General features: G+C 41.8%; 2 protein-coding genes across 4 annotated transcripts in view; one reads left to right on the top strand and one right to left on the bottom strand.

Moving 5' to 3' along the window:
• Nucleotides 1-1,040: 1,040 nt before the first annotated feature.
• ANGPTL5 (angiopoietin like 5) lies at nucleotides 1,041-24,875 on the bottom strand. Of its 2 annotated transcripts, XM_006272490.4 has the most exons (9): nucleotides 19,333-24,875; nucleotides 18,415-18,560; nucleotides 16,204-16,351; nucleotides 15,029-15,132; nucleotides 14,445-14,538; nucleotides 13,084-13,184; nucleotides 5,403-5,523; nucleotides 3,554-3,739; nucleotides 1,041-2,386 (listed from the first exon to the last, which is right to left on the bottom strand). In XM_006272490.4, exons 2-9 carry the CDS (start codon nucleotides 18,514-18,516, stop codon nucleotides 2,067-2,069), a joined length of 1,176 nt encoding a protein of 391 aa, XP_006272552.1. In that variant the 5' UTR covers nucleotides 18,517-18,560; nucleotides 19,333-24,875; the 3' UTR covers nucleotides 1,041-2,066. The 2 variants fall into 2 exon arrangements, with proteins under 2 accessions (XP_006272552.1, XP_019337579.1); XM_019482034.2 differs by having other exon boundaries at nucleotides 18,415-24,875.
• A 197-nt stretch (nucleotides 24,876-25,072) lies between these two features.
• CEP126 (centrosomal protein 126) overlaps nucleotides 25,073-26,853 on the top strand; it is a 54,841-nt gene continuing 53,060 nt past the window's right edge. For both annotated transcript variants that reach the window (XM_019482029.2, XM_019482028.2), the window contains exons 1-2: nucleotides 25,073-25,271; nucleotides 26,727-26,846. In XM_019482029.2, the coding sequence (XP_019337574.1) occupies nucleotides 25,213-25,271; nucleotides 26,727-26,846 (179 nt within the window). In that variant the 5' untranslated portion in view covers nucleotides 25,073-25,212. The remainder of the gene's footprint in view (nucleotides 25,272-26,726; nucleotides 26,847-26,853) is intronic.

Here is a 26,853-nt window from a genome sequence, read left to right as displayed (position 1 = left end):
TCTGGTGGAACGATACATTCCCGGCCAAAGAGAAAAAAATTTGTGGTCAGATCCTGATACTCCAGAGGAATATGTTTGGCCAGCAATCATTGCATATTAATTTTATTAGTAACCAGAAGAACATGTATGTGAGAAACTAACTTCATAACCCATCAAGAAGGTCACTCAAGTAGGACAGAGGGTATCCTGGGTTCCACTCTCTTCTCCTGAGACCACTTTTCTGTTTTGACATTAGACAATCATAAAATAAATGCATACCCAGCATTAGGATAAAGGCTGGTACCTAGGAATTCCTATTTTCCTGAGTGACCTTTGCAATAAGCTACACAGCCAGCTTCCCTCCCATTTGTCTCCTCCTGGCTCCATGACTCTTGTATTCCTTTCTGCTCAGTGACCTAACTTTAACTGTGAAGATTCACGTGGGCAAGTGCTCCCACCACAAAAGTAGTCCTTAGCTGCTGGGTCCAGACACAGCACAAGGTCCTTAGCTGCTGAGTCCAGACAATATGGCAGAGCCCCTACATGTGCAAACTAGTAGCTGAACTTGGCACACAAATCACTTTTTGCCAGAAGATGTCAGCACCTAGGTCTCGCATACATAAAACAAGTTAGTCAGGGTTTTTGTGAAATGTGTTTAAATCATAAAGCTCTCCTGTGAAGCCTCACCCTTTAACCCCTGTAAGGGGTTTGGGGTCAGCTTTCTCCTCAAAGACACCAAAAAGTGGTAGTTTCAGCCCTTAACAGCTGTCGCAGCATGGATTATAAAATAAACCTAATCACAGGCCTGATTTCTTACTGCCTCCTCCCTTTTCACTCAGTCATTCTCTACATCGGTGGAAAAAAGATGTAAAATATACACTGCATCCTGATGTAAGCAACACTACAAGGCAGTAGAGAATCAGAGCCTGTCTGATTTAATGGTTTGATGCTACTGATTACAACAATGCACTGCAAAGCTTTCCTGACTGAAGCTGAATCAAGTGAGAAGAGAAACAGACATGTATGCTTTGTGCAACAGATTGCAGGCCCCAAATCCACTGTACTGATAATATTCATTTTTTTATTGATATCTGTACATTTTTACTGACAGGGTCAAACACAAACGATCCAAATTACTTAATTTAAAAGGTGCTTGCATAGAGTTCAATATTGATGCCTTGTTATGGGAAAACACCCTTAACAAAAGAAAATGAAGTCAAGAATGATGGAATAGGCCCATAGTTCCAACATTACAATTGCAAAGACAATGAAAAATCCCTACAGCATTGTAACCCTGCATGTCAGTTTGTAATGAATTCACCATTTCAGTTATTAAAATGCCCTAAATCTGAGTCTCATATTGTAAGTGATTGTCAGTGAATGTGCAAGGACAAAAGAGAACCATGAATCTCGCATGTGAAAGATAAAAAAAAAAAAGATTCTAAAAGTGTGTATGTATGGCCTGACTATGCAGCCCTTCCTCAAACCAGGCTCTAACTCATATCAATGAGAATCGTGCCTAAGTAAAGAGTGTTCAGGTTTTTAGTCTGGTAGATGGTAGGAGGAGGAGTAGAAATGTATTTTCTAAATGAACATAATTGCAGATGTGCCTTTTATGGATTTATTTACTTAATGGTTCTTAGCAATTCACATATGCAGAGAAACTAATTTTTAAATATAATGTTAAATATAATTTGTGAAATATAATATACTTGTTGTGCATGTTACAATCCTACCATCAATCCTAAAGGGAGGTAAGAGGCAGCTGAATACCAAAAGCCTAATCCTCACACTGTAAATGCCTTACACTTAGAGCCTTCTCACTCATGAATGAGAGTACAATCACTCATTTCAGCTGACATCCAGTAGTATAAAGCACTAACAAAGCTCCTCCTGACAGTCTAATAATACAAATATAATTGACTAAGTAGTATTCAAACTTGGTAATGCTAGTAATGAAAAATGCAATGCTAGTCATAAATAACCAAGATAACTCATAAAACTGGATTATTTAACGAAGACTGTAAAGATTGAATGACAGTGAGCCTAATTGCAAAACATGAGCTTTATTAGATTGTAGTAAGTGGTTATTTGAAATAAGGGTTGTAGGTTCTTCTAATTTTCATTGAAACTGATCTAATTTTGACTGGTTTTTCATTCAGTGTCCATGTATCCCAATGAATCCCTGTTGCAAGAAACCTGCCAGTGAAACGATGAACACCATTGAGATTCGCAAGGCCACATTGGTTGAACCACCACCCTGTCTTGTCACTGAAGTTACTGCAGCTCTTCACAGGCTGTTCCTTAATCGTGCACGCTGGCCTGCACCCATCATTATCAACATCAAAGGTGCTGAAGGGCATTGCATTCTGGTTATCTTCCTGTCTGTATCCCCGAAATGCATCACCTGATTGAGACAGATCCAAAGTAAATTACTTATATGGAGAGAGAATTATTTTTGTATAGAAAGGCTAACACTTCCACTTCATACATAAATTGTGGGGGTTTTCCTACAAATTTGTTACAATGACATTTCTTCAAATATCCCAGGTGGCAAGATATCACAATTAGAAAAGAAAAAAACATGATTGTGTGTTGATGTTACTCAGCTGTGTAACAACTCACACGATAAGGCTCCAAACAAGTCACTCCACCCTGGAGTAAATTTGCTCCTCAGATAGTGAGGAGTAACTACACAAGAGTGTAAAAACAGTGTAAAAATCATGTGTCAACCCTCCTAGTCAATTTCATCCTTTGCTCAAAGTAAACCAGTCCCTTCACTTCCTAGTGGTCAGGTTACTGTAACAGTTACTGCCCCTAGCCATTTTAGAAGTTCTGCCCTTGTTTCTGTTCCTAATTAGAATAAATTCACCATGGAGTAAAATCAGGGATAAATTATTCTGTGGTAATCATGCCACACTCTTTGCGTGGCACTGCTGGAAATCTCATCAGACCTAATTAGCTAGCTAACAGAAACACACTACCCTATTTCCAGGTCCAGTTACTCTACTCCCATATTTCCAGTCTGGGAGGTTGGGTTGCTGTCTGTTTGCTTCAATAACCTATTCTGACTCAGCCGCACTCCACAAAAGAAAGGTCTGTGGCTGCCACTGTGACTGAACACCTTGCAGCTGTCTGCAAACAAAGTGACCAACATCAAAAAAATTCCCATCGTCTTCAGTATGTAGGCCCAGAGCAAGTGAAACATCATTAACACTGAATTCATATTTTTTCCCTTAACTAGAATCTACTATAATTGCCTTGCTAGCAGAGTTCACTGATACATGACTCCATTGAACATAATTTTTAAAAGGAACTAGAAGGTCTTAATGTAAAATTGGATGTTTTATGCCCACATAAAAATGGCATTCATGAAATCAATCACCATAACAGTAACCATTACTCATTTTTACAGTTTTTACATTCATTGTGCACAGAAATACTTACTTATTTTCTGGAACTATGCAACTTAGAAGTAGACATTTTTTATATTAGCCTACCTAAACATTCCATCTTCTGTACCTTTTGCAGGGAGGAAATAGATTTCTTTTAATACTTAAGATGATAGTCTTACCTGCATTTCCTGAATAGCGCCCTAAATGGATTTTAAAAGAACATACTTCATCCTCTACCCAAAAATTGTCATAAGAGGCATACGCATATCTGTCATCTTCAGATTCCAAAACCACATGAAGCTGGAAGCTGGCTGCTTTCTGATTTACGATATGAAAAATTTTCCTCAGGCCAAGCCAAAATTCTCCTGTAAAAGAAATGTAATATAACCTACTTAAGAATATATTGATCTCTTCCATTTTTCCCTACTTTATTTTGTTTCCTGAATCAAACAAAATGGATGACAAAACTGATTGAAAGGAATATATTCATTTGAAAGATTTAAGAAATGAGACAATTCACTTAGGAAGTCCACAAACTGGATTTTCATATACACATTATCTTTCATTATGACTCAGCAATGTGTATGCAGAATTGAGAACTGTCCTCATTTTATCTTTTCCTTTGATATATTCTCTATCTCAGTGATTCTCAACCAGGGTGCTGCAGCATATTGACACAGTTAGATGTGCACAATCCTACATGTGATTCACAAGATAAACCAAGAGATTTCAACAAGGAATCCATAATGTCACAAACAAACTGACCTGTTGGGGTCTTCCTGAGCAATCAAACTATTGCTTTTCTGAAGCCATATAAAGGAACGAAAGCTAAGAACTGATATTTTCTGAGGGGTGCTTTGCATCTAAAAACACTGGACACTGACGGACATGGAAAAAAACCAAAACAAAACCATGCTTTACCAGAAGCAGCAGTGCATTACTTTGACCCAGCTCTGTGGCACTTGTATAGATTGGAAACTTCAGTGGGGCTTTTTGGCACTTTTATCTAATAGCTATTAGCTGATTCAATCAGCTATTAGATAAAAGTGCCTTAAAAGCTCCACTGAAGTGCCTGATCTATACAGACATTGGGAAAGCTGATTCCAATTAATGCAATGCTTCTTCTGGGCATGTGCTGGGCTCGGCATGGGAGTATGCCAAGTTTAAAGTGCCATATTTTTTATTTTATTTTTTTTGTGGGGTGGGGGGCACAGTTTTACATCTGTCAGCAATCACTGAGAAGTATTCCTTTCACTGAGCAAAAATGGGTGTGGGTTACCTGCTAGGCCCAAAATAATCCAATGTCACTAATAATGGTTCATTTGTAAATGGTACAGCCATACAAAAATCTAAATCAATCCTCTTGAGTAGAATTTATTTAAGAATTAATATTTCTGCTTGTTTCTAAGAAATGTAGACCCAAAAGTCGGCTGCAGAGCTGAAAAGTCATGATCTTTCCTTCTTACTACCATTGATACAATCCTGGAAGAGGAGCTGTCCTTGGATTTGTTAGATGAAAGGGAGTAGCTGGGAGATAATTCCACCATTATGCCATCTGAAACATTTCCATTATAACCCCACCTTTCATTTCCTCATGACTTTCATAACTTGCATCTATGAGATGAAACTATGCAGGTTTTGTTTCTGCTTGACAGACAATGTTGTTTGGAAGTGTGATCAAAATGATTGAGGTATTGTTTAAATCTTAAACATACTTTCCACATTATGAAAGGGGGAAAAGAACTTTTTAACGGTTCTGGCAATAAAGGCATGGAATTTGTATTTGGGAATGGTTATTACTGAGGAGTGAAGAGAATTTAATTCATGAAATAATAAAAAGTAACTTTTAAAGAGCAAGAACTCTATTTTGCAATCCTTAGACAGCTAAAAGGCCCTTAGACTTCTGTAGGAGTCTTGCCTATGCTGTGGCAATCAGATTGGTTCCAAGGCCTGTTTTTTACATTAATAAAATATAATTTATCTTCATTTTTCAGATTTTTAATATCTCTTGAACGTAAAAAATATTACCAGAAAGATCACCAAATCCATCCAGGTATTCAGACCATGTCCTCTGGAATTCAATTATCCCATCAGTTCTTTTCTGAATCACAGTCCACCCACCTCCTTGAAAATCCATGTCACACAAAACCTAAAACAGACACATGAATGGCTGGAGTGAATAGATCTTGATCAACCATTTAGTGATGCAGCTGTAATACGGAAAATAATGATTTTTAAGTCAAACATTCAGAATTTTACAAGGTAACTTCTCTTTGAAACATTTCAACAAAAGGACTCAAGACAGATCACTGTAACTAGTAACCTACAATTTTTTGTTTAATTTGCCTGTTAATTGGTTGGAAGACTTGCTAGAGATTCATTCAATCAGGGAAACCGCTTTCCATACATGTACATGTCTTGTATTATTATCAGAAATTATATGTGTCTCAATAAGTATTGTGATACGGTATCTTTACCTTGGCCTGAGCTGTAAGTGCCATGCCATGATATATATTACCAACTTCCCATCACAGAACTACTTTTAGTTAGAAACTGCCCTTAGATATAGTTTCAACAAGATAGACAGATGGGCTTCTCCACTCAGGGCTGGTGATTTGTGCACATTCTTCCCATTTCTACTTTTAGTATACTTCTCAATGAACTTCACAAACAACTTCTCAGCATCTGATGAAGTCTACAAAACCCCATGACCCTCTGAGCCAGTTAACTTCCATGGTGCCACCATGCTCTGTCTTCTGCCCGACTTTAGACTAATATGACTAAACACCTCTCAGCAACACTGTGAAGCAATACCAATCCAAACTTACCAAAAGAGAACTATATCACCAACTAAGTCCCAAATATCCAGAAATGACCATTGGTGTTGATTATCTCATTGTTCTCTCATGCTCTACCAGAAGCATCCTGGGACTGATATGCTGAGGTGATAAGCCTCTGTAGCTCCCTTGATTTCAGCTGAAGCTACAGGCTTTCAGCACTTCTGAAAATCAAGCATGCGCGCTCACACTGGACATCCTAAACCACTTATTGCCTCTTTTCTTTTGCTGGAAGTCACAGAGAAAATGTGGCACAGATGAGAACAGGACCTGAATGTCCTGAACATACTTCTATCTGTTCCTGCACCTGAGGCTATGTTTTATTTTATTGTGTTACTTTTAAAAGATTGCTTATTTTTGCTGGAAATTATTTTTACAGGACTATTCTGCCTTTTTACAAATTTGTGTTTTAGTTATATTTTGCAAACCTTCTAAACTCCTGACTGAATGCCTTGGCAATGCATCATGTGTTGTTATTTTGATTTAACTTCTTAAATACTTTGTTCTTCTACATATTTTATGTATTTATTCTTTTACACCTCATCACATTAAATGGGTTTCTATTATGCTGTTGTCTTTTTAATCCCATTCTTCAGTAAATTAAAACATGTGCTTGCAGATATTCTTTCTAAGACCTCATCAGCATTATCTATTCAGTTCTGTGTGATATCTATTAGACATGGAATTAGTCACCTTTCTGTATGTAGAAGCTTTGTTCTCATTATTTATTTAGGTTTATATTTAATGTAAAACGTTGTCCTTTGTTTCATAGGATCATGGAAAAGTAAGGCTAGAAGGGACCTCACAAGGTCATCTAATCTATCCCCCTGCTCAAGACTGGAGCATCCCTAACCAGACCAATTGTCCGTCTAACCTGCTCTTGAAAACTTCCAGGGATGGAGATTCTACAGTCTCTCTAGGTAGCCTGTTCCAATTCCTGATCACTCTCAGGGCCCCTCTAGATGTTCAGATAAAGGCACGATTGGATCTGATGCTGGATCCCATAATCATACTCCCCTACCATGCATGTGTGGCATGGCAGGAGGCGTGATTTTGTGGATCACATATCAGATCCTATCATACCTTATTGCCAATTGAGGGGGAGCCCAGGATCATGATCCCTGGCTCCTCCTACACTGGCTCCTGCTGCTACAAGCCCCACAGCTGTTGAGTTTCCCAGCAGGGGCAGTGCAGGGAATGCTGCTGCTCCTCTGAGCCTCATCAACTGCGGGGCTCACAGCAGGGGCAGTGCAGGTAACACAATTTTTGTGTAATAACTTTGTGGCTTATTACTTGTTTCATTACAACATTAATTGAATGTGTGACTGAGTCAGAATTTAAGGTGTGACCTTAATCAACTGGTTAATCATACCATAAGGTGTAATGTATAGACAGTCTCATGACTGTAACATATACATGAGGCCTTATAGTCAGAATGTTCCTCCTAATCCAACCTAAATTTCCTCTGCTGAAGCTCAAGGCCATTGCTCCTAGTCCTGTCCCCTACAGCCACAGAGAAAACTTTATATCCATCTTCTCTATAAACAGCCCTTCAAATATTGGAAGACTTATCAAATCCCTCTCAGTATTTCTCTTTTCCAGACAAAATTATCTTGTTCTTTCAGCCTTTCCCATAAATCCTGCTTCCTAGACTCCTAATCATTTCTGTTGCTGTGCATTGGATGCTCTCCATTCTGACCACATCCTTCTTGTATCCTCTTAGATCTTTCTCGGCAGTACCACAGGCCAGCCAGTCTGTTTGTACATGCAATTATTCCATCCAAAGAGCAAGGATTGTTCTTCTTGAATCCCATCTGATTGACTGCATATCATTTCTCCAGTCTAGATCCTAACCCTACTCTCCAGCCCAACATCACCCAACTTGGTATCATCCTCAAATTCACTAAGTGTACACTTGATCCCATCATCCAAATCATTAATGAAGATATTAAATAATGCCAGAACTAGGCTCCTGGTGAACCCTACTTGGTACCTCCTACTAACTAGAAACCAAGACATTGATGACTACTTGTTGAGTATAATGATCCAACCAGTTGATGATTACTTGTGTAACATGATTCACTCATTATTTTAAGGAATCTTCATACTTATATATACAATGACTGACTCTAACCTCTTTGGACATTACAACTAACCTTAAAATGTGGAAAAGTGTCAAAAATACTTTTGAAGTTAAATTAATGTTATCACTTTAGATGCATCTGGCAAAAGTTATAGCAGGGAGAGTAAAAAATCCCTCTCCTCACTGAAAGGTTGTAGTTATATCTTCCTCTGTAAATCACTGGCAATCCCTTGATTCCAAGATGATCTCTGCCACAGCCCACTGATGGGTCTTAGAGTGACTTGAGAGTCCAATCCTTGAGCCATGGATCTGTCTGCAGATGTTTCAGCTCTTTCCACAGGAGAGAATAAGCTGTAGGCTTGGATTCTTCTCCTTTGCCACTGTCCAATCTTTCTTCTCTGCTTCAAGGGCAGGACCCATTACATCAAAATGGGCTGCTGCTTATTGAGGTTGTAGCACCATTGGAGTCAGTTAGCAGCCAGCTCCTCCTATGGCTCTTGATGTTGGCATCTGTCTTCCTAAGATATGTCTTCAAAGTGTCCTTGCAGAATTTCGTCTAGCCACTATGAGATCTCAGGCCATAATTAAGATGAGAACAGAGCACCATGCATTTGTCAGCACTGAACTTCATTCTGTTAGCTCCAGTCCAATTTTTCAATCTGTTAAGATCTTGCTTAATTGTGATCTTGTACAAAATGTTCACAGTCCTTCCCAGTTTCATGTCACCTGAAAATGTTCTCAAGAAGCTCTCTAGTTCAGCATCCAAATAATTAATAAACACGTTGAACAGCACAGCCCTAGGACAGATCTCTGTGAGAGACTACTCAAAACCTGCTGCCATTCTGACATGGATCCATTTATAATTACCCTCTGCTTAAGCCAATTGTCTATGCGCCTTATAGTAGTTTGGTTTAGCTTACATTTCTCCAATATTGTATGTTTACAGGATTTTGTCAAAAGCCTTGCTGAAATCCAGGTATATTAGCATTCCCTTCATCCACCCAAGTAGTTAGTTTGTTGAAGGAGATCAAGTTTGTTTGCCACAATTTGTTTTTAGTAAATCCATGCTCACTGCTTGTGATGAGTGCTTCCTTCTCCAGATGGTTTCAAATGGACTTCCTTAGGATATGCATCCTGGCCATTCAGGTGAGCCTAACCCATCTGTAGTTCCATGGGTTCTCCTTTTACCCTTTCTTTACAGAGGGGCAATAAGTTTCCAGGCTTCTGGTACCTCTCCCATCTCCCACACCTTCAAAAATGCTATTACCAATGCCTCCAAAATCACCTCTACCACTTCCTTCAGTACCTTGGGATGATATTCAGCCAACCCTGCCCTGCTCCTTCTGGAATCGAGCATCTTCTGTTGACTTGAGATCATTCAGACCCATCAAAAGCTCTCTGACCATTTCTTAAATTATCTCATCATTCAGCATGGCTCCTTCCTTATCCAAATAATCCATATTAGCTGTCTGGTTGCAGCTTAATTTTTGTGAGGAGATGCAGGCGAAGTATGTGTTGAGTAGCTCTGTCTTCTTGGTGGCTTCTGTTAAGAGTTCCCCCTAGCTATTTAACAGTGAACTGTAACAAGCCTTGTGGGTTTGCTACCCCCAGTTCCAGCAGGTGGAGGTTTGACCCGTCTGCTGCTCTCTCCAGTCCCACCCCACCTCTGTCCCTCACCTGCCATGCCTTTGATGTTATTGTTAGCTTATTGAGGTGATGATCCCTGGGAGTACTTTCTCTGGAGCTCCCCATGCCAGCTCTTTCCTTGCTACTACAGCAGACCCTTGCCATTTGCGGGGGATACGTTCTAGAGATCCCCACAAATGGCGAAATCTACGAATACGTACTGTACTGCATCACGAACTGAGCGTGCCCCCAGCGGGGGGGCGCACGGCCGCACTGACAGCAGTGGGAGCCCCGTGGAGGCAAGCGTAGAGCTCCTGCAGATGGTGATGGTGCTGTAAGTGTCATCATGCTGCCAGTGGGGAGAGAGCATGGGTTGGCACAGCACCGCAAATATTTGAAACAGCAAATGCCAAATCCATGAATAGCAAGGTTTCCTGTATGTCCACACTCAATCCTGGGGGTCTCTGTACTTCTCTCAAGATGCATCCCCTTTAAGGCAGCACATCACAGGCCTCTATGCACCTGTTGGGGAGTCAGCCGTCTTGGCTGCCTTTTCCCCTGGCCAAGTCCTCAGCCTTCACTCAGCTTGCTCTGTTTATGCCCAGGCCCTGGCCCTCTTAACTCTATCCTAGCTCACTCCCCCTGCCCCTTTGGAGGGGCTTGACACCCAGAGTGTCCCAGGCACCCTGCTACATGGCGTCCACCTCCCCTTCAGCCACAATCCAGTCCTCTGGTTAAACTGAAAACACAAAATGCCAACCTAACTGGTCCTAACACAAATAGTGACCTCTCTGGGTCACCAAGGTACCACTTTTGGACTGGTCTGATTGCCCCCTTGATGACCAGAGGCAGGGCTTATATGCCCCAAGCCCAGCCCCCTTCTGGTCATGTGATATCATCCTCTACTCCCATCACCCAGGTTCTGTTGATTCACTCATTAGCAGTCTGTCCTTTTTCAGCCCATGGCTTAAGTTCACATAGGCAGCTCACAACTACTGTGGCTTAGCCCACAGGCTGTCTGCAACCTGCCTCCAGCTACATTCCCCCCTTCCTACTCACAGGTGCAGGGGTTTACATGGACCCACAGCTTATTTGGTCATTGTTTTCTGGCCAACATACTTATAGAACCTCTTCTTGTTGTCTTTAAACTCCCTCAGAGGCAGCTCATCTTTTGCCTTTGCCTTCCTGATTTTGTCCCATCAGGTTCTTGCTATTTATCGGTTTGCTTCCTCAGTGACCTGCCCATTTTTCCAGTGCCTGTATGCTTTTCTTTAACATTTGAGGCATCCTAGAAGCTTCTTGTGCAGCCACATTGGTCTCTTAAAATCCTTCTTGTAGTTCCATTGAGCAATAACAGTTCCTTGTTGGGCTTCCTGTACTGCGCCCAGCTGGATGACTTTAGCCTTCAATCTACCTTCCTATGGCACCATGCTTTTTAACTCCTTGATTTGATTGAAATCCACCTGTTTGGAATCTAGCGTCTTAGTTATGCTAACTTCCTGCTTTCACCATCGCAGGATCTTGAATTCTATCATACTTCAATAGCTTCCTCAAGTTTCCCATCAGTTTCATATCTTCCCCAATTCTTCCCTATTGTCACAGCAAGATCCAAGATAGATGTTCCTCTAGCTGTATCCTCAACCTTCTAGAACACAAAGTTGTCCTCCACACAAGTTAGAAATTGGCTCAACATTTTATGTTTGGCTGCCTTGTTCATCCAGCAGATGTCCAGATACTGAAGTCTCCCATCAGTACCATCTCATAACTTTTATCTTCAACCAAATACATCCTGATTAGCTATCCTTTTCCTGAGCCAGGAGATGCTCCCTGTTTTGCTGGTTAGGAATAATTTTCTAATTTCCAATGCAAATTTATTCATGGGCACTTCATACCAATTTTTCTTGTCCCACTGTCTTCCTTTTCTAGTGCTTACTCATAATGGATTTATAGACAACAGTTGTATCCTGCCTTGGCCTTCATTTGGCTGAGCTAAACAAGCCATTCTCTTTTAGTTTCCTCTCGTAAAATTTGTTTTCCATCCATTCCATCAGCATTAACTTTCTCTACAGCTTTACCTAGTTCTTAGATAAGAAAAGAATATGTTTAAGCCAGTGGTCCTCAACCTTTACAGTGCATGGGCCAAATGAGTGGGGCAGGGCCAGTCAGCAAACAGCCCGGGCCACAGACTGGCTCTGGCACATCAGGGCAAAACCAGTATGTGGGGCCATGTTATCCAACTCATGGGGATCCCATGAGTAGGATAACATGGCGCTGCATGTGTAGTAACAGGGGAATGATGGAAGCATTAATTGCTATAGGACTCTCAGAGCCATGGCAATTTACACTGCCACCACTGCCATATCTCTACACTCATGGGGAGCCCCATGGGCTAGACAACTCAGCTCTATGGGCTAGATGCAGCCCATGCACCATACCTGGAGCATCACTGGCACTGGCAGCCACTCTGAGAAACAGTGTCTGTGTTAAAATTGTGCATCCTTGTCAGTTTTGGCAATAGCTTGAGAGACTAATAAAATAGCCACTGCAAGTAAATGTCTTGAGGTCTATGCGGCCTAAGAGAATTTCTTCCAGCCCCTCAAGTTCTGTTTAGTTGTCACATTGTGCCTTGTGCTACTTCCATAGCCCTGCTATTCATGCCCATGACAATAGCACAAACACTTGTGAACACTGAGAGATTCTTTGTAGAAAAAAGGATGGTCCTGCTGTTAGGACACTGCCTTTGGATCAAGGGAACCTGTGTTTAATTTCCTACTACACCACAGAATTGCTGTTATCTTGAACAATTGCTAGTCCTCTCTGCACCTGACCTTTTTATCTCTGAACTGGACATAATAAAGCTACTCTTTATTAGTTTTATTGGGTGTGAGAAGGCATGAGAGATGTATATGGTACATCAGATAATAAGCTTTTCTCTTCCACATGGAATTCATTTTACATGATAAGGATACCAAAATTCTACACCAAAGATTAAAATTATTTATGGGAAAGATTTCAAATAGTAATGATGGCACAGACACCTAGATGATTTTTAATACAATTCTGATACTGAAAAACAATCAAAGAAAATAATTAAAAATTATAAAACATATTCTTATTATATATTCTCAAGCAAAGTCTGTTCAATGTGAAATAAGTTTGTTACCTCATATGCAAAATTTGATCCTTCTGGGTGAATAATGTACAGGCCAGATGGAGTTTTTGAAACAGAACCTACGGTATCTTTAATATCAGTGCAATCCAGTCCTAGAAAACAAATTATTCAGTGCAGTGCAGGCTAAGCACCGTAAAACCAAATAATGGTTAAACACATATAGGCAGACATTTTGCTAAGAATGTTTGAACAATCTCAAATTATATTTTGTTGTAGATAAAATATAAAATGATCATTTATCATAGTTTTTTTTAATGAAAATTTTCTCAGGTATGATCAGAAAATGACAAATTTTAGAGAACTTCCATTATACAATACCCCTTTAGAAAGTTCCTACAGAAGATTTCCTCTTCTGGCCAAAGATAAAGATGGAATATAATTTGTAATAAAAAATAGCACTGTAGAGAATGTAAATATTATACATCACAGGTCTGATCCTACAGGTTATTTCATATTAAGAATTCCCTTCATTTGAAAACTTGTTTAAATCTATCCTTATCATGTAGTTGCTCCAGTAAGAGATATCCACAAAAATCCTTGCCTCATATACTGAGTCAATGGAAGTTCTATCCAAGTAAGGATTTCAGGATAAGACTCTAAAGTAATTCCTGACCTTCCTTTGCAGATATTTGGATTCATAGTTTATTAATCTTTTAATCAAACTATATATCAAAACTACTCTGTTTCTGAGTTTGAGCTCAATTTTGGTTGACCTAGCAAAGTAAGCAGTCTCATTGAAGTTAATGGGACTTCTTGAAAGTAAATTTCCTCTGCTTGGAAGGGTGAAAACAAAGAGTACTTATGTGAAGCAGAGGTTTTGTACTTAGTTTTATACACAGGTGTGACTTTTACCTAGTAGGAGCAAAGAAGCATTAATTTACAAGGTACTAAGAATCCTGTCCTCTCACTACAGAAAGAACTCAGCACCTCACAGTATCAAGCCCGTTCAAGTCACAGGATCAGGCCAAGTCTAAGCCTGATACTTTGCATGATTTTTTCCACTTAGAGTAAGCTTGGTTTAAAAACAGCAGTAAGAGCTGCCATTATCAGGAACAAAGTTTATGTTTGCCTAAAATCTCTCCCACACATGCAGTTGGTCCAACTAATGATATCACCCCTCAAAAATATCCTTGCCTCTTGCATATTTCCTAGACCCTCAGAGCTACAACATTATTTCAACACTTAACACCTTTAAACATTTTACAAATTTTACAAAGATGATATATGGAGAGTGAACACCAAGTAGGTACTATAAATCCCATATTTTCTTTGCTGTACTTATCTTATTTTTTTGTCAGGATATCATAAAGGTAAACAGTGAAGTGTAAAGGTTAAGCAAGGTAAGTATTTACCATGAGACTGAACTGTTTTGTAAGGAAGCAGATCCAAATGTTTTCGCAATACTTCTGCATTCAAAAGAAGGACCCTGTTCATAAGTTCATTCACCTGCAAGCATAAGGTCATTTGAATATACTCAGACTGGAGCAGCAAGGTTTGAATTCTAAAGACTTGCTTATTCCCTCCCAGGTGCGTGCGCTCTGAAATTTGTTTTACTAACAAATAGCAATGCACATGCCTAATGTATTAATGTACTGAACTCAACACCGAATTTTCCACATCTTGTGTCTGTAGTCTATTAGGTCTTGAACCAACCAGCACTAACATCAAGAAAGTCTTTCAATGGACCAGTTCGGACTTTGACCAGGCCCTTATATCTATACAAAGTGAGTGTACACTGTAAAGTACAGTCAAATTAGCATGGCAGTATTGTCCATGGCATTTACATAAGTGTAAATCACTGTCCAAAGTGGAAGGCAGTAGAGAACTACATCTGAGATTTTATTGTTTTAAGTAAATTATAAACTTATTATTTAGCAACAATGACCATGCTAAATTAAAGGAAATTCACTAAGTATAAAGGAAAATGATTAGAAACCTGATTAGAAAGATAGTCCAAAGACGACTGTTGATCATCCATCATATTTCTTATCATTTGTTTTGTACTTCTTGCATATTCAACAAGAGAACTCTGCAGATTTCCTTGAAAAGAGGTATTTGTCAACCATTACATTATAAAACTGAAGACCCATTTTAAGCTGAATAAACTCCATATCTGTTTCATAAAGTTTAAGACCACTGACAACATTCAGTTAAAAAGGCAAGATGGGATCTGTCCTGCAATCCCAAGATTCATACCTCCTGCCATGCTACATGTGCATGGCAAGATGTGCAATTTTGGGATGGTGAATCAGACCCCAACTATGCCCTGCTTGCCAGTACAAATAGGGACTAGCAAAAGTGCCCAACCAGCTGATAGTCAGCTGGCTCCAGGGACCCATTAGGCAGTTTGAGCCCCTGGAGCTGGCCACTAACCAGCTGGCTGGGGACAGCATGGGGACCACACAGGGACTTGTTCGAGCCCCACCAAATTCCACCCAGCCACACAGACATTTTAATCATGCATTTTAAGGCAAGATTGAAACCAGCCACAAGATCATTATGCATTCTTATGTAATAATTTTGTGGCTGTTTTTGCTTTTTGTTGTAGCCTTAACTGCCTGAACATGTGGCCAGATTACACTTTAAAACATGACTAACCAGTTAATCGTGTTTTAAGCATAACATCTGCCAGGGGCCTGAGTGAATATTGAAGGTAACTTATTTCAGAGTGCTTGAATGAGACTTAAATCCTCAGTGGATGCAAACTCCATTGACTTGTGTGGAATTATGTCAATTAAGCTGAAGATCTGCCTCTGTGCAAACAAGAATCTCATCCTCATCACATTTGGGATGCTTAGAGAACAATTCACCAATGCTGAAAACCCCTGGTATAAGCATATGGTATACTATAAGAAAAATATAAGAGCTCTGTTAAAATATTCTGGAGCAGATTGCTTTAGTGCCCGTGTACCATGGCAATGCAGAGTCCTCTCCCAGGTAGACATCTGCACTAGGGACAGACCATGGCACAGGCCTTCTGTGCTCAATAGTAAATCATTTGCCTTGTGGGTCAGGTGCTGGTACATATTCTTAGGCATAATGAAATAAATGCTGCATAGTGTAGCATACTGTTCGCTGCTGAAGCAAAAGCTTTTCTCAAAAAATACATACTGCACATGTACTGTTTTTCTCCTCGTAACATCTTTGCTTGAACACTGCATGGTACAAGGCATTGTTCTTTTTGCTTTGAAATATCTGCCGATTTATTTTTCTCACTTGCTTTATGAGGTTCTTCCACAATGTTGACATTGGGTGTACCCTGTTATACCAAACAATGGAGGGAAAATTAAATTAATCATAAAACATATATAAAATAGTTCCTGAGAATCAGAAACAAGGCAGGGTATCATTTAAATTTTCCACCATATCATCTTTTTAAAAAGTTCAAGTAGTGTAAACTATAATTGTCACCTAATAAATCACAGAAGAAACAAAGCGTTATATCCTGCAAAATTATCTGGAGTATTTCCTGCTCCGCAGCATCTCACAGGATTGAGACAGGGATGAATTTGTAAAAATTTTTAAAAGTTACTAACCTTTACAATGGTAAACCATACCTGAACTGCCAAATACTACTGGGCCATTCACAATATAAGAGGTACCATATTCACTAGAAGATGCTTCCCATACCACATCTAAATTAATGTATTTACAGTCTGCTGAAGGGGTAGGTCCTTAGTGAACTCCTTACAGAAAAAAAAGTCTTAAATTCCTCTGAAGTGGAAGGTAAATATTTACATGAACACAATTTAAATAATCAGATGTTAAGGTAAAGTATGTATTAGAGGAAAGGAAAGTAGTGTCAAAATTCTGTCCCCATAATTTTCTGTGGATTTATTAAACTATTTTAATATTTTAGGGGGGGGGGGGGTTCTATGTCCCTGGTCCCGTGCAGAAGACCATACAAAGAGAGAAAGAAACCATAAAAGTACATATTCAAAGATCTGTCAAGATAAGAAATGGAAAAATATTTTCTCCAATTCCTTTTTGTTATGAGAGTCTTAAGTGTCCCTTATAACAATACTTGCAATAACTCATAACTGGATAGTGTAAAACTGTGGTCCCTAGCTCATGGGCAACACACTGCCTGTCAGACCCTCTGATACTGACCACAGCTACAGAGAGAAAAACAGTTAAAACTGAGGCTGACAGAGAGACGCCTACAATAAAGCCCACAGAGCTCGATCGTCTGTTTCCTCTGTATGATAGTTGGTTTGTTTTTTAAGCTGCAGCATTCAGTCTCTTATTTCAAAATAGACACAAAGCAACCCTACCATAAAAATGATGGTGTTATTCCCAGCATGTCATCTGTTAGCTTTGGGATAGCAAAGATTAGGGACCAATGATTTATTTGTACATTGCTCTGTGAAAAAGAAAATACTGCAATTGACTTTCCAAATGTTCTTTTCCTGTACAAGGCTGATTGTACTGCTTATTAATATCAGCATTTTAGCAAGACCATGTATTGTGTTTATATACTGTGGTTTTTCAAAGTAAGGTATACTTTTTTAAAACATTCAGATTTTAAAAGGAAAAACTTATTTAGTCCTGAGTATTTCTTCACTATACTCATCCTCCCTTCCTGCTACAGATTCCTCCTTCTGGCAGTGACTCTGCAGTAGCATAACACTGGAAAGTTTTCTGCCGGGAGCTGATTTTCACTTTAAAAGGTGAAAGTTAAAATTGTAAAATCTTTTTGTTTTCTATCTTTTAAGACAATCTTCTGAATTATTTCTACATTTACGTCTTTTGTCTCCTCTGTAGATTACTGTGTTTCTTTCTTGGGCCACAGCATCCAGTCTCTTATTTCAAAATAAACACAACACAAGACAATTTATGTAACAGTTAAAAATAGCATTCTTGAACCAGAGTTTTATACCAAGGTTTCACTGTGGCTACCCAACAGATGTTCAATTAATGGCCAGTCCATCTTTCTTATCCAGTATTTATTTAAAAACAAAACCAAAAACACAAAAGTATATGAACAAACAAAAGATCAGATTCTAACCTAAATTATGCAGGTCTATATCTGAGTGACAGAAGCAAATAAATTAGTCTGGATTTATATTGATGTAAAGATCAGATTCTGGCCTTAAGATTCAAATGTTAAATAAAAATCAAAATTTAAAAAGCTGTGTTAATTAACTGACTTGTTGCTAACAATTTTGACATATTTTTCCTTATCAAAGGCCACTTAACTGCTCTATACTTCATAATCCATCTGGAATAAGACAATCTATTTAAAAAACATCATTCAGTATTCTGAATCTCTATTCAGTTGCATTAATTATCTTATCAGAGTAATGTAATTAAGAAGCTTACCTTAGTAGAACAGGGTCTGATGTTACCTAACACAATCTTTCCTCCACAACTGAATAAAAATATATTCAGACAAATCAATGAAGTTGCACTAAAGTGGATCATCTTTTACTTGAAGAAATGCAAATGCTTTGCCTGGTTTCAGATTTCTGTGGAAAGGATTGTACACTATGAAGTCTTAAGTTAAGTATTTGGGAATGCTTACAGCATAAACAGCAGCCAACACATGTATCCTTTTATGCCTGGATTTAATAAAACATATTTTATTTACACAACAGATTGTTGCATCTCATATAATTCATTGTTTTCACCCTGCAAGCAAGTACTTCATATTACCCCATAACACAGAACTAAATATATTAACACTTTAGTTTAATTAGATTGTGCTAGGTCTTGATATATGTTACCATTTGAACATGAACTGAGTGGATCAGGTTGGTTAAAAAATAGTTAATCTGCATCTTAATCATTTTAAATGTGTTTACCTTGAAAATGAAACTACTGTATTGTTGTACCAGCAGTGCTGAAGAAGCACTTCCAGAATATGTAGGTTTCTGGTTTTAACTTAAAAATGATAACTACACACTGTGGTTTTAAAAAAAAAAAAAAAGGTCTGAGACTATGTGTCTATAAAAAGTAATTCATCTGTGCTATGTTGAAATTTTTTTAGAGGCCAGTAATAGATTTTAGAGATCTCTCAAGCTCAGTTTGACATATCTCTAGGAATAAAGCGAATGAGAGTGGGCCAACTTTTAAAATAGTTTAAGAAAAAAAGTATTTTCCCTTTGCTATATGGTCATAGTATATGTAAAAACCTGAAAAACAGGAAAAAATGAACACTTAAAAGCATGAAGCCTTAATTATAAGCTCTATAAAAATTTCACACCCAAAAAGTACCTGGATTTGGAAACTGAATCTTACATGAGAGTTGTGGATGCTCATCTAAGTCAACGGCAGCTTGGAATATTCAGTATCACCCAAAATGAGACCTTCAATTGTTATAAATGGTTTCACAGCATCTCTATATGACACTGAAAGACACCAATAACTTTTTTGTTCGTATTTTAGTCAAGCACGTGGAAGTGTGCTAGCTGCCTGCAGAAACCATGTGGTGCCTCCTTCCATGCTGTATGAATCATGATTCAAGCTCAGGATGAGTCATCCCTCTGGTGGGCAATCATTACTTAGACAGTGATGACAGGAGACCAATTCCTCCCTAATACCAGCCTTAAAACCAGCAGGTCAGAGACTACTCTGATCCTAGTACCTGGCCTTGACGCTGGCCCCTGCTCTTCTGGTAACTGTGTCAGATTCCAACTTTGGGTTTCCTCCCAATTGTAACCCTCAGCTTCTGACCCGGGGATCATTCTTCACTCTGATCCTGGCCAAGTGTGACCTGTGACTTCCTAACCCTGGCTTCTGGACCTTGGCCTGTCCCTGATCATGATTTCAGCACCTGGATTCAAGCTGTAGCCCTGGATTCAGCTCACATCCCAATCCTGACACGTGCACACAGGTGAAAAAGGAACGAGTCAGATCCTTGAGTCTGCCATTCCTCATTCCATGCAGCATGGCCGAGTGGAACTCACAGAGAAGTACTGCAACACGATGAAGGGCCATAGCAGATTAATTCCCTGGCAAAAACAGAAAAGTGGCCTGCTCTTGTAGGGCAGGGCAGGGCAACAAACCTATAATCTAGCTCAATGGTTCTCAACATTTTAGACTTGAGGCTCCTCTCACTATAGTCAAGACTCCCATTGGAAAATGTCAGCTCTTAGTTTGCATTTGATTTTAGACTGCAGAAAAATAATAGAGCAATTCTCCTGTTGCTAAGAACTCAGAAAGACCACAAAAGGTCAGAATGCTTTTAACGCAGCGGGTTCCTATTTAAAATCTCTAGGTTTATCTTGTGAATCATGTTTTACACACCTAATACTGCTAACATTGTACTGAATCCCACCCAGCTGTGAAGCTTGGGTGACCTACAGGGAACACCTGAAAAGCCTGGAGTGCTATCACCAGTGGGAGATCCTTGGCATAAAGTAGGAGGATCATCACACCAGTGTCCTCACCGATGACAATGCCACCAGTATGGACGTGTTGATTATTCAACATCAGTTGTGGTGGGCAGGGCACTGTGTGCGCATGTCTGATGTACGTTCGCTGAAACAACTGCTATGCTTCCTACTCAGGCAAGGACAAAGGACACATGGGGGCCAGAGGAAATGCTTCAAGGACACCCTCAAGGCAAACATTAAGAAGGGTGGCATTGACACCACAAATTGGGAAAAACTAGCCTGGGACAGGTCTATGTGGCTTACTTTGAGGAAAACCATCTTGCCCTGGAGACAGATAAACAACAGAAATGGAAGGAAAGGAAACAAGACCAAGAAATCCATGGTTTGACCCTCCTTGTAACCACCGCCTGTGGCATTTGCCAGTCTGTGACTCTAGGGATCTTAGCCAAACTGACTTATCTACAATCCTTTAGTTGATCCATGGGAGTGGTCATCCTCAATCCTGACGGATCATCGCTGTAAATCCCACAGGACACCTGAAAGGATCTCAAGGCACTCTAGGGTGCCTTGATCTAGCCCATGAATGATTAGGAATTGATCTTTACTCTTCACTCAGGCAAAACACCCAATGCCCTGTTTCAGACTAAGAAACATTGAAAAATAAAGCTCATCAATTAACAACAGTTCAATAATCAGTTGGCAGTCATTCAAGATATGCTTGTCAGTACATATGCATTACAAAGACATTCAGTCACAAATGTACTTTAATTATCTGATATTTCTAACGTATTACATGTAAAAGACAAGTTAATGAAAACATCATTAACATTACAAAATAAAACACTAAGAGGTTAGGAAATTCCAGGATTAAAGGAAAGATGATTCATTTTGCCTGTATTCATGACTGGAGCCACAATCCCTGGCTGGGTTTTTATGGAAACAGGAATAGAGCCTCTCTCGACAAATGTTAAGTTGCTGATAAAAAGTCTGAGACACTTTTCCTCAAACAGTCAGAAAAATGGTTTAGCAGTTTTAACACTGTTTTCCCTTAACTTCATTCTAAAACAAAGATGAATCATTTTTGTTGAAAGCAAATAAATAAATCTGAGAAAGAACACACAAATGAAAGTATTTAACCTGTATGATTAGGGGTTGGTAAAGTTGAAGTTCTAAGCAATCAAAAACAAGTTAAAAAGAGAAGTGCTATCTATTTTAATGACACCAGTTGCCATCAGCATCCCATTATTAACAATCGTTGAAATTGTTTATTTTGAAAGAAACAAAACTAATTGTAAAATGTACGATCCTTCAGTTTTAACAATTAGAACCTAATAAAATCTGTCAAGTTTGATATGATCAGATTATATCAACCGAATCTTTACCAGGTCACAAAAACCTTGGACGCAGGTGTTGCGGTAGGCGTAGTCTTTCTAGACTTTAGGAAGGCCTTCAACACTGTCTCTCACTCCACTCTCATTAAAAAATGAGGAGATTGTGGTGTCGATGCCTAGTCAGATGGGTCACCAATTGGCTGGAGGGCCGCACCCACAGAGTGGTGGTGGACGGGTCATTTTTGACCTGGAGGGATGTGGGCAGTGGGGTCCCCCAGGGCTCAGTCCTCGGGCCCGCACTGTTCAACATCTTCATCAGCAACTTGGACAAGGGGGTGAAAAGCACCTTGTTCAAATTTGCAGATGACACTAAGATGTGGGGAGAAGTCAGCACACTAGAAAGGAGGTACAGGCTGCAATTGGACCTGGACAGGTTACAGGAGTGGGCGGATGAGAATAAGATGGGATTCAATACTGAAAAGTGCAGGGTACTGTACCCAAGGAGAAAGAATCAGCAGCACACCTACAGGCTGGGGAACTCCCTTCTCATCAGCACAGAGGCAGAAAAGGATCTTGGAGTCATTATAGACTCCAAGATGAACATGGGCCGCCAATGTGGGGATGCAGTCGGGAAGGCTAACCACACCTTGTCATGCATCTACAGATGCATCATGAGCAGGTCCAAGGAGGTGATCCTCCCCCTCTATGCGACACTGGTCAGGCCCCAGTTGGAGTACTGCGTTCAGTTCTGGGTGCTGCACTTCAGGAGGGATGCGGACAGCATCAAGAAGGTCCAGAGGAGGGCCACTCACATGATCAGGGGGCAGCAGGGCAGGCCCTACGAGAGGTTAAGGGACCTGAACCTGGTCAGCCTCCACAAGAGAAGGCTGAGAGGGGATCTGGTGGCCGTCTATAAACTGGCCAAGGGAGACCAGCAGGCAATGGGAGAGTCCCTGTTCCCCTGAGCACTACTGGGAGTAACAAGGAATAACAGCCATAAATTGATGGAGAGCAGATTCAGGCTAGATATCAGGAGGTGCTACTTCACAGTCAGGGCGACTAGGATCTGGAACCAACTTCCAAGGGAAGTGGTGCTTGCCCCTACCCTGGGGGTCTTCAAAAGGAGGCTGGATAATCACCTAGCCGGCGTCATTTGACCCCAGCATTTTTTCTTGCCCATGGCAGGGGGTTGGACTTGATGATCTGCTCAGGTCCCTTCCGACCCTACAACTATGAAACTATCTTGTAGGCTCCTTTCATAAAAGTGAGCAATGAAGCAAACACTATTATTTCTTACAAGGTAGCCCCTACATTAAAATCTTGTGGCGACTTGTCCCTCATCACTTACAGTAGGGATGTCAAACTCACCCTGCCCTGCAGACCAGATGACTGGCATAGGACTGGTCCGCAGGACATATTTGTCCCAGGTACCCCATCCCTCTCCCCCAGTATACCCAATCTGGTGATTGCTCCAGCCTGTCTGGGACCCATACTGCATGCTGCACAGATTTTGGAGTGACTGGAATGGGCGCTGCATGCAGTGCAGTCTGGCTGAAATGACACACAGTGGCCACCCCAGCCAGACTGCACCACACGCAGTACCCACTTCAGCTGGTCAGGGACCTGCCCTGCATGTACACACCAGGATCCACGCTGCACACAGTATAGGTCCGAGACTAGCTGAAGCAACTTCCAGATCAGGTATGTTGGGGTAAGGGGAGAGGGTCCCATGCCACGTCCTGTATCGGTCTGATCAGACCCAGGGGACATCACCAGGGACCAGACAGCCAGAATATGCTGCAGACCAGATCCAGCCCACAGACTATGTCTAACATCCTTGGTTCAGTACACCAGTTATTACTAGATGATCTGGGTCATTTCCCTATTCTTTTTGTGTTGCTGGAAAGCTGAGAGTAGCCTGCTTCCTGTCCCTAAAGAAGGGGTGGGCAAACTGCGGCCCATGGGCCAGATGCGGCCCACCAGGCTATTCTATCCGGCCTGTGGGGCACCTAAAAATTTAAAAAGTTAATATTTATCTGCCCCTGGCTGCCTGTCATGTGGCCCTCAATGCCTTGCCAAAACTCACTAAGTGGCCCTCTGCCCAAAATCATTCCCACCCCTGCCCTAAAGGAATCCCAAGAACTACTTCAGTTCCTCAGAGACCTCAGCTGGCAGCTCCTCCTTTAAGCGGTCAACAGGGGCATATATGTGGCGTGCTTTAGGGACACCCCTGACACTTCTGCCAAAAGAGGCAGACACTGGCACACGCCTACCTCCAGTACCCCAGGTTGCAGTCCCTTTTCTGCTTCCACTAAAACCTCCTGCTATGGCTGCTCTTCTTCCCGCACATTCTCTGTTATATCCTCCCCATCCATAGCCCCACCAAGCTCCAGGACCTCCTGGCCAACCCTCCTTCTGGCTCTGGTTAAGCTGGCCATCGAGCAGACCATGAAGGAGGCTCTGACCATGGGGAACCTGGATGAGCGTGAGGTTGTCTGTCTTCCTCTCACTCCTTCACACACATCTCCACGAGGAGTTTTGCTAGTTGGTGTCTGCAGGCTCCGTTGTCTCTTTCAGGGGGCAGTGGGTGCTGGACAGTGCACTCTGCTCCAGGTCCCCTTCTGGATCCCTGCTTCTGAAACTGCAACCTTGCTCCCAACCCGCCTTCTTTTTGTTTGTTTAGTTATTTTCTCCATGGCCTTTCAGGGGTGCACAATCCCATGAAAGTAGTAAACAGGCCTGTCCCTAAATAATGGAGCTATAGCAGCAGCGGTTCACCTCGCACTCCTCTGCACCCAAAGCCCAAAGACACGGCTCCCTATCCACGCCAACCAAGACACAGCTCCCTAATCACGCCAACCAAGACACGGCCCCCCCATCCATGACAACCCATCCCCACCAACCAAGACAAGGCCCCCCATCCATGCCAACCCATCCTCGCCAACCAAGACACAGCTCCCCATTTATGCCAAATGACACGGCTCCCTATCCACGCCAACCACTACATAAACTGGGGGGCACGAATACGTTTTTGGCCTGCTGGGAATGGCAGCCAGGATCCCTGGGGGCTCCTAGGGTCGCAAGGAGCTCAAGAGAGGATCCGATCCACCTTTCGGGCGGGCCGCCGCTCCCACTCCCTTCCCCCGCCCGACCTGCTGCTCTGCCTCGTGCCCCCGCGCGCCCCGGGCCCGCCATCCCTCTGTCCCCGGCGCTGCGCCAGGCAGGAGCCCCGCGCCCAGCTCGCTCCCCCAGCACTTGCCCGCCGCCCCACCGCGCATGCGCGGCTGCCGCGCCCGGCCCCAGGCCCCGCCCCTGGTTCCCGTTGCGAAGGCAGCGGCGTCGCCTGTTGCCGGGATGGCGATGGCGGCGGCGGCCGGCGCAGGGGCCTGCGCCCTTGGGGCGCCCGCCGGGCCGGCAGTGCGGACGGGGAAGGCAGCGACCGCTCGCGGGTGATGAAGCCCAGCAGGAGCCTCGCAGCGGAGGCCCAATGCGGCCCCTCCGCCGCCCACGCGTATCCTCTGCGGGCCGGGGGAATGGGGCGGGCTCGGGGGGAGGGGGTTCCCCGGGGGGCAAGCGGCTGCACGGGACTGGCCGTCGGGGCAGGGGCAGGGCCCTGCTCGACCTCCAACAGGTGCTCCTAATCCCTGCGCAGGTTGCAGCCAGGCCGAGTCCCCTTTCTCCCACAGGCCAAGCCATACCCCCACTCGGGGCACCCACCAGATCCGGCCCCCAGGCAGAGCGGGCGCTGCCCATCCGGCCCTGGGCGCTGCTGCGCTCCTTACTGCTTAAAACGGAGGGACTGTTCAGTTCCCCCGCTGGAATATTGTTGCGTGTTGTAGGTAGTACTGAGCTCACGGGGGTATAGCACTGGGCCAGGCCAGTGAGGGCCACATCTTCACAGGGTGACCTGGCTTCCTGCCCTGGTAGGTGAGGCTGGGAGGATTCACGCCTTGCAGACCCCTGGCGATGTTCACAGAGTTACTCTCTGTACAGTAGAGAACTGAAGAAGCTTGGGGACTTTTAGAGGACGGTTGTAGCTGCGACGGTCCGGGAATTACGCTGGCCGTGCTGGAGAAATACTTTGCTGTTGCTGTACTGCTAATGCGTACCCACGTGTGGTGGCGGTGACATGCAGCTCAGGTGCTGGCATGTCTCAGCATTTGTATTGCTGAGCTCTGAACGGGATTAGATGGCAGGATATGCTCTTTGTATGTACCCTTTGCTTGTCCCGATGCTGCTGCGTGCACTTGTTTAGTACTACCAAATATGCCTGATTTAAAAAGCTTATATTTGTTTCCCTACTCTAATCTCTCTAGTCCTGGGACTTTTAATATAACCTTTGTTGTAGTGTTGGATCATAAGGACATTGTGTGATTTTTACATTATAGTTTATTTGCTCTTGTTGTTTCTATTGTGAACAAGATTCAGAAAAACTCTTCATTCCTGACCCAAGTGTTTCATTATCTAGAATGTAAAGATGAGATTAAACAGTAAGAGGTATATAGACATGTCTGTTCAGACGCACTGTAATTACAGCAGATTAATCAAATCTACTAGAGTGGGCTAATTAGCATGCTCCAGCAGCCTTGGCATCTCATGTATTGAGTGTCTTCGCTCTTCAAAATGGTGGCATGGGGCACTTTAACTAAATGATAAGTGTAAAGCCCCAGCAACTTGTTACGGTCATAGAAGCTGAGAGATGGAATTACACTCTTTATGCGTGTACATTGTGATAATACCTTTTCTATATCCACATTCTGTTGCTCATGAATACAATTTACTTCTCAAAAAGGTACGTAATAAAGCACCAGTCCTTCAATGAAATCCATGCAAACAGAAAGAATCCTATTTTTAGTCTATACCTGAGAATTACAGCTTGTTTTTTAATCAGTCTAGTACATAGTAAGAATAATGACTAGGAGTTTCCAAGATTTTAGCTACAACTTCCTTAACTAAATATTAATAGAACCGTAATGTTTCATCTTGGAAGAGATTTAGAAGAAGAGCGTCAAGCATTACTGGAGGATCAAAAAATATATCGAAGTCGGGCACGAAAATATTTTATAGAGACAAATAGAAGAAGAAGGTAACCT

The sequence above is a fragment of the Alligator mississippiensis genome, chromosome 1, assembly GCF_030867095.1.
Source record: "Alligator mississippiensis isolate rAllMis1 chromosome 1, rAllMis1, whole genome shotgun sequence".
NCBI classification, from domain to species: Eukaryota; Metazoa; Chordata; order Crocodylia; family Alligatoridae; genus Alligator; species Alligator mississippiensis.
The sequence above is the reverse complement of the archived record's forward strand: the minus strand, read 5'-3'. Positions and strand labels throughout refer to the sequence as shown.

Bases quoted from the DNA above. Each gene is read 5' to 3' on its own strand.
- ANGPTL5 (XM_019482034.2), bottom strand. From the start codon at position 18,516: ATGATCCACTTTAGTGCAACTTCATTGATTTGTCTGAATATATTTTTA. The intron at 15,133-16,203 runs GTATGTATTTTT...CCTCTTTTCAAG, and splicing joins AGAAAAACAGTACATGTGCA to GAAATCTGCAGAGTTCTCTT. The intron at 2,387-3,553 runs GTAAGACTATCA...TGTCTCAATCAG, and splicing joins GCGCTATTCAGGAAATGCAG to GTGATGCATTTCGGGGATAC.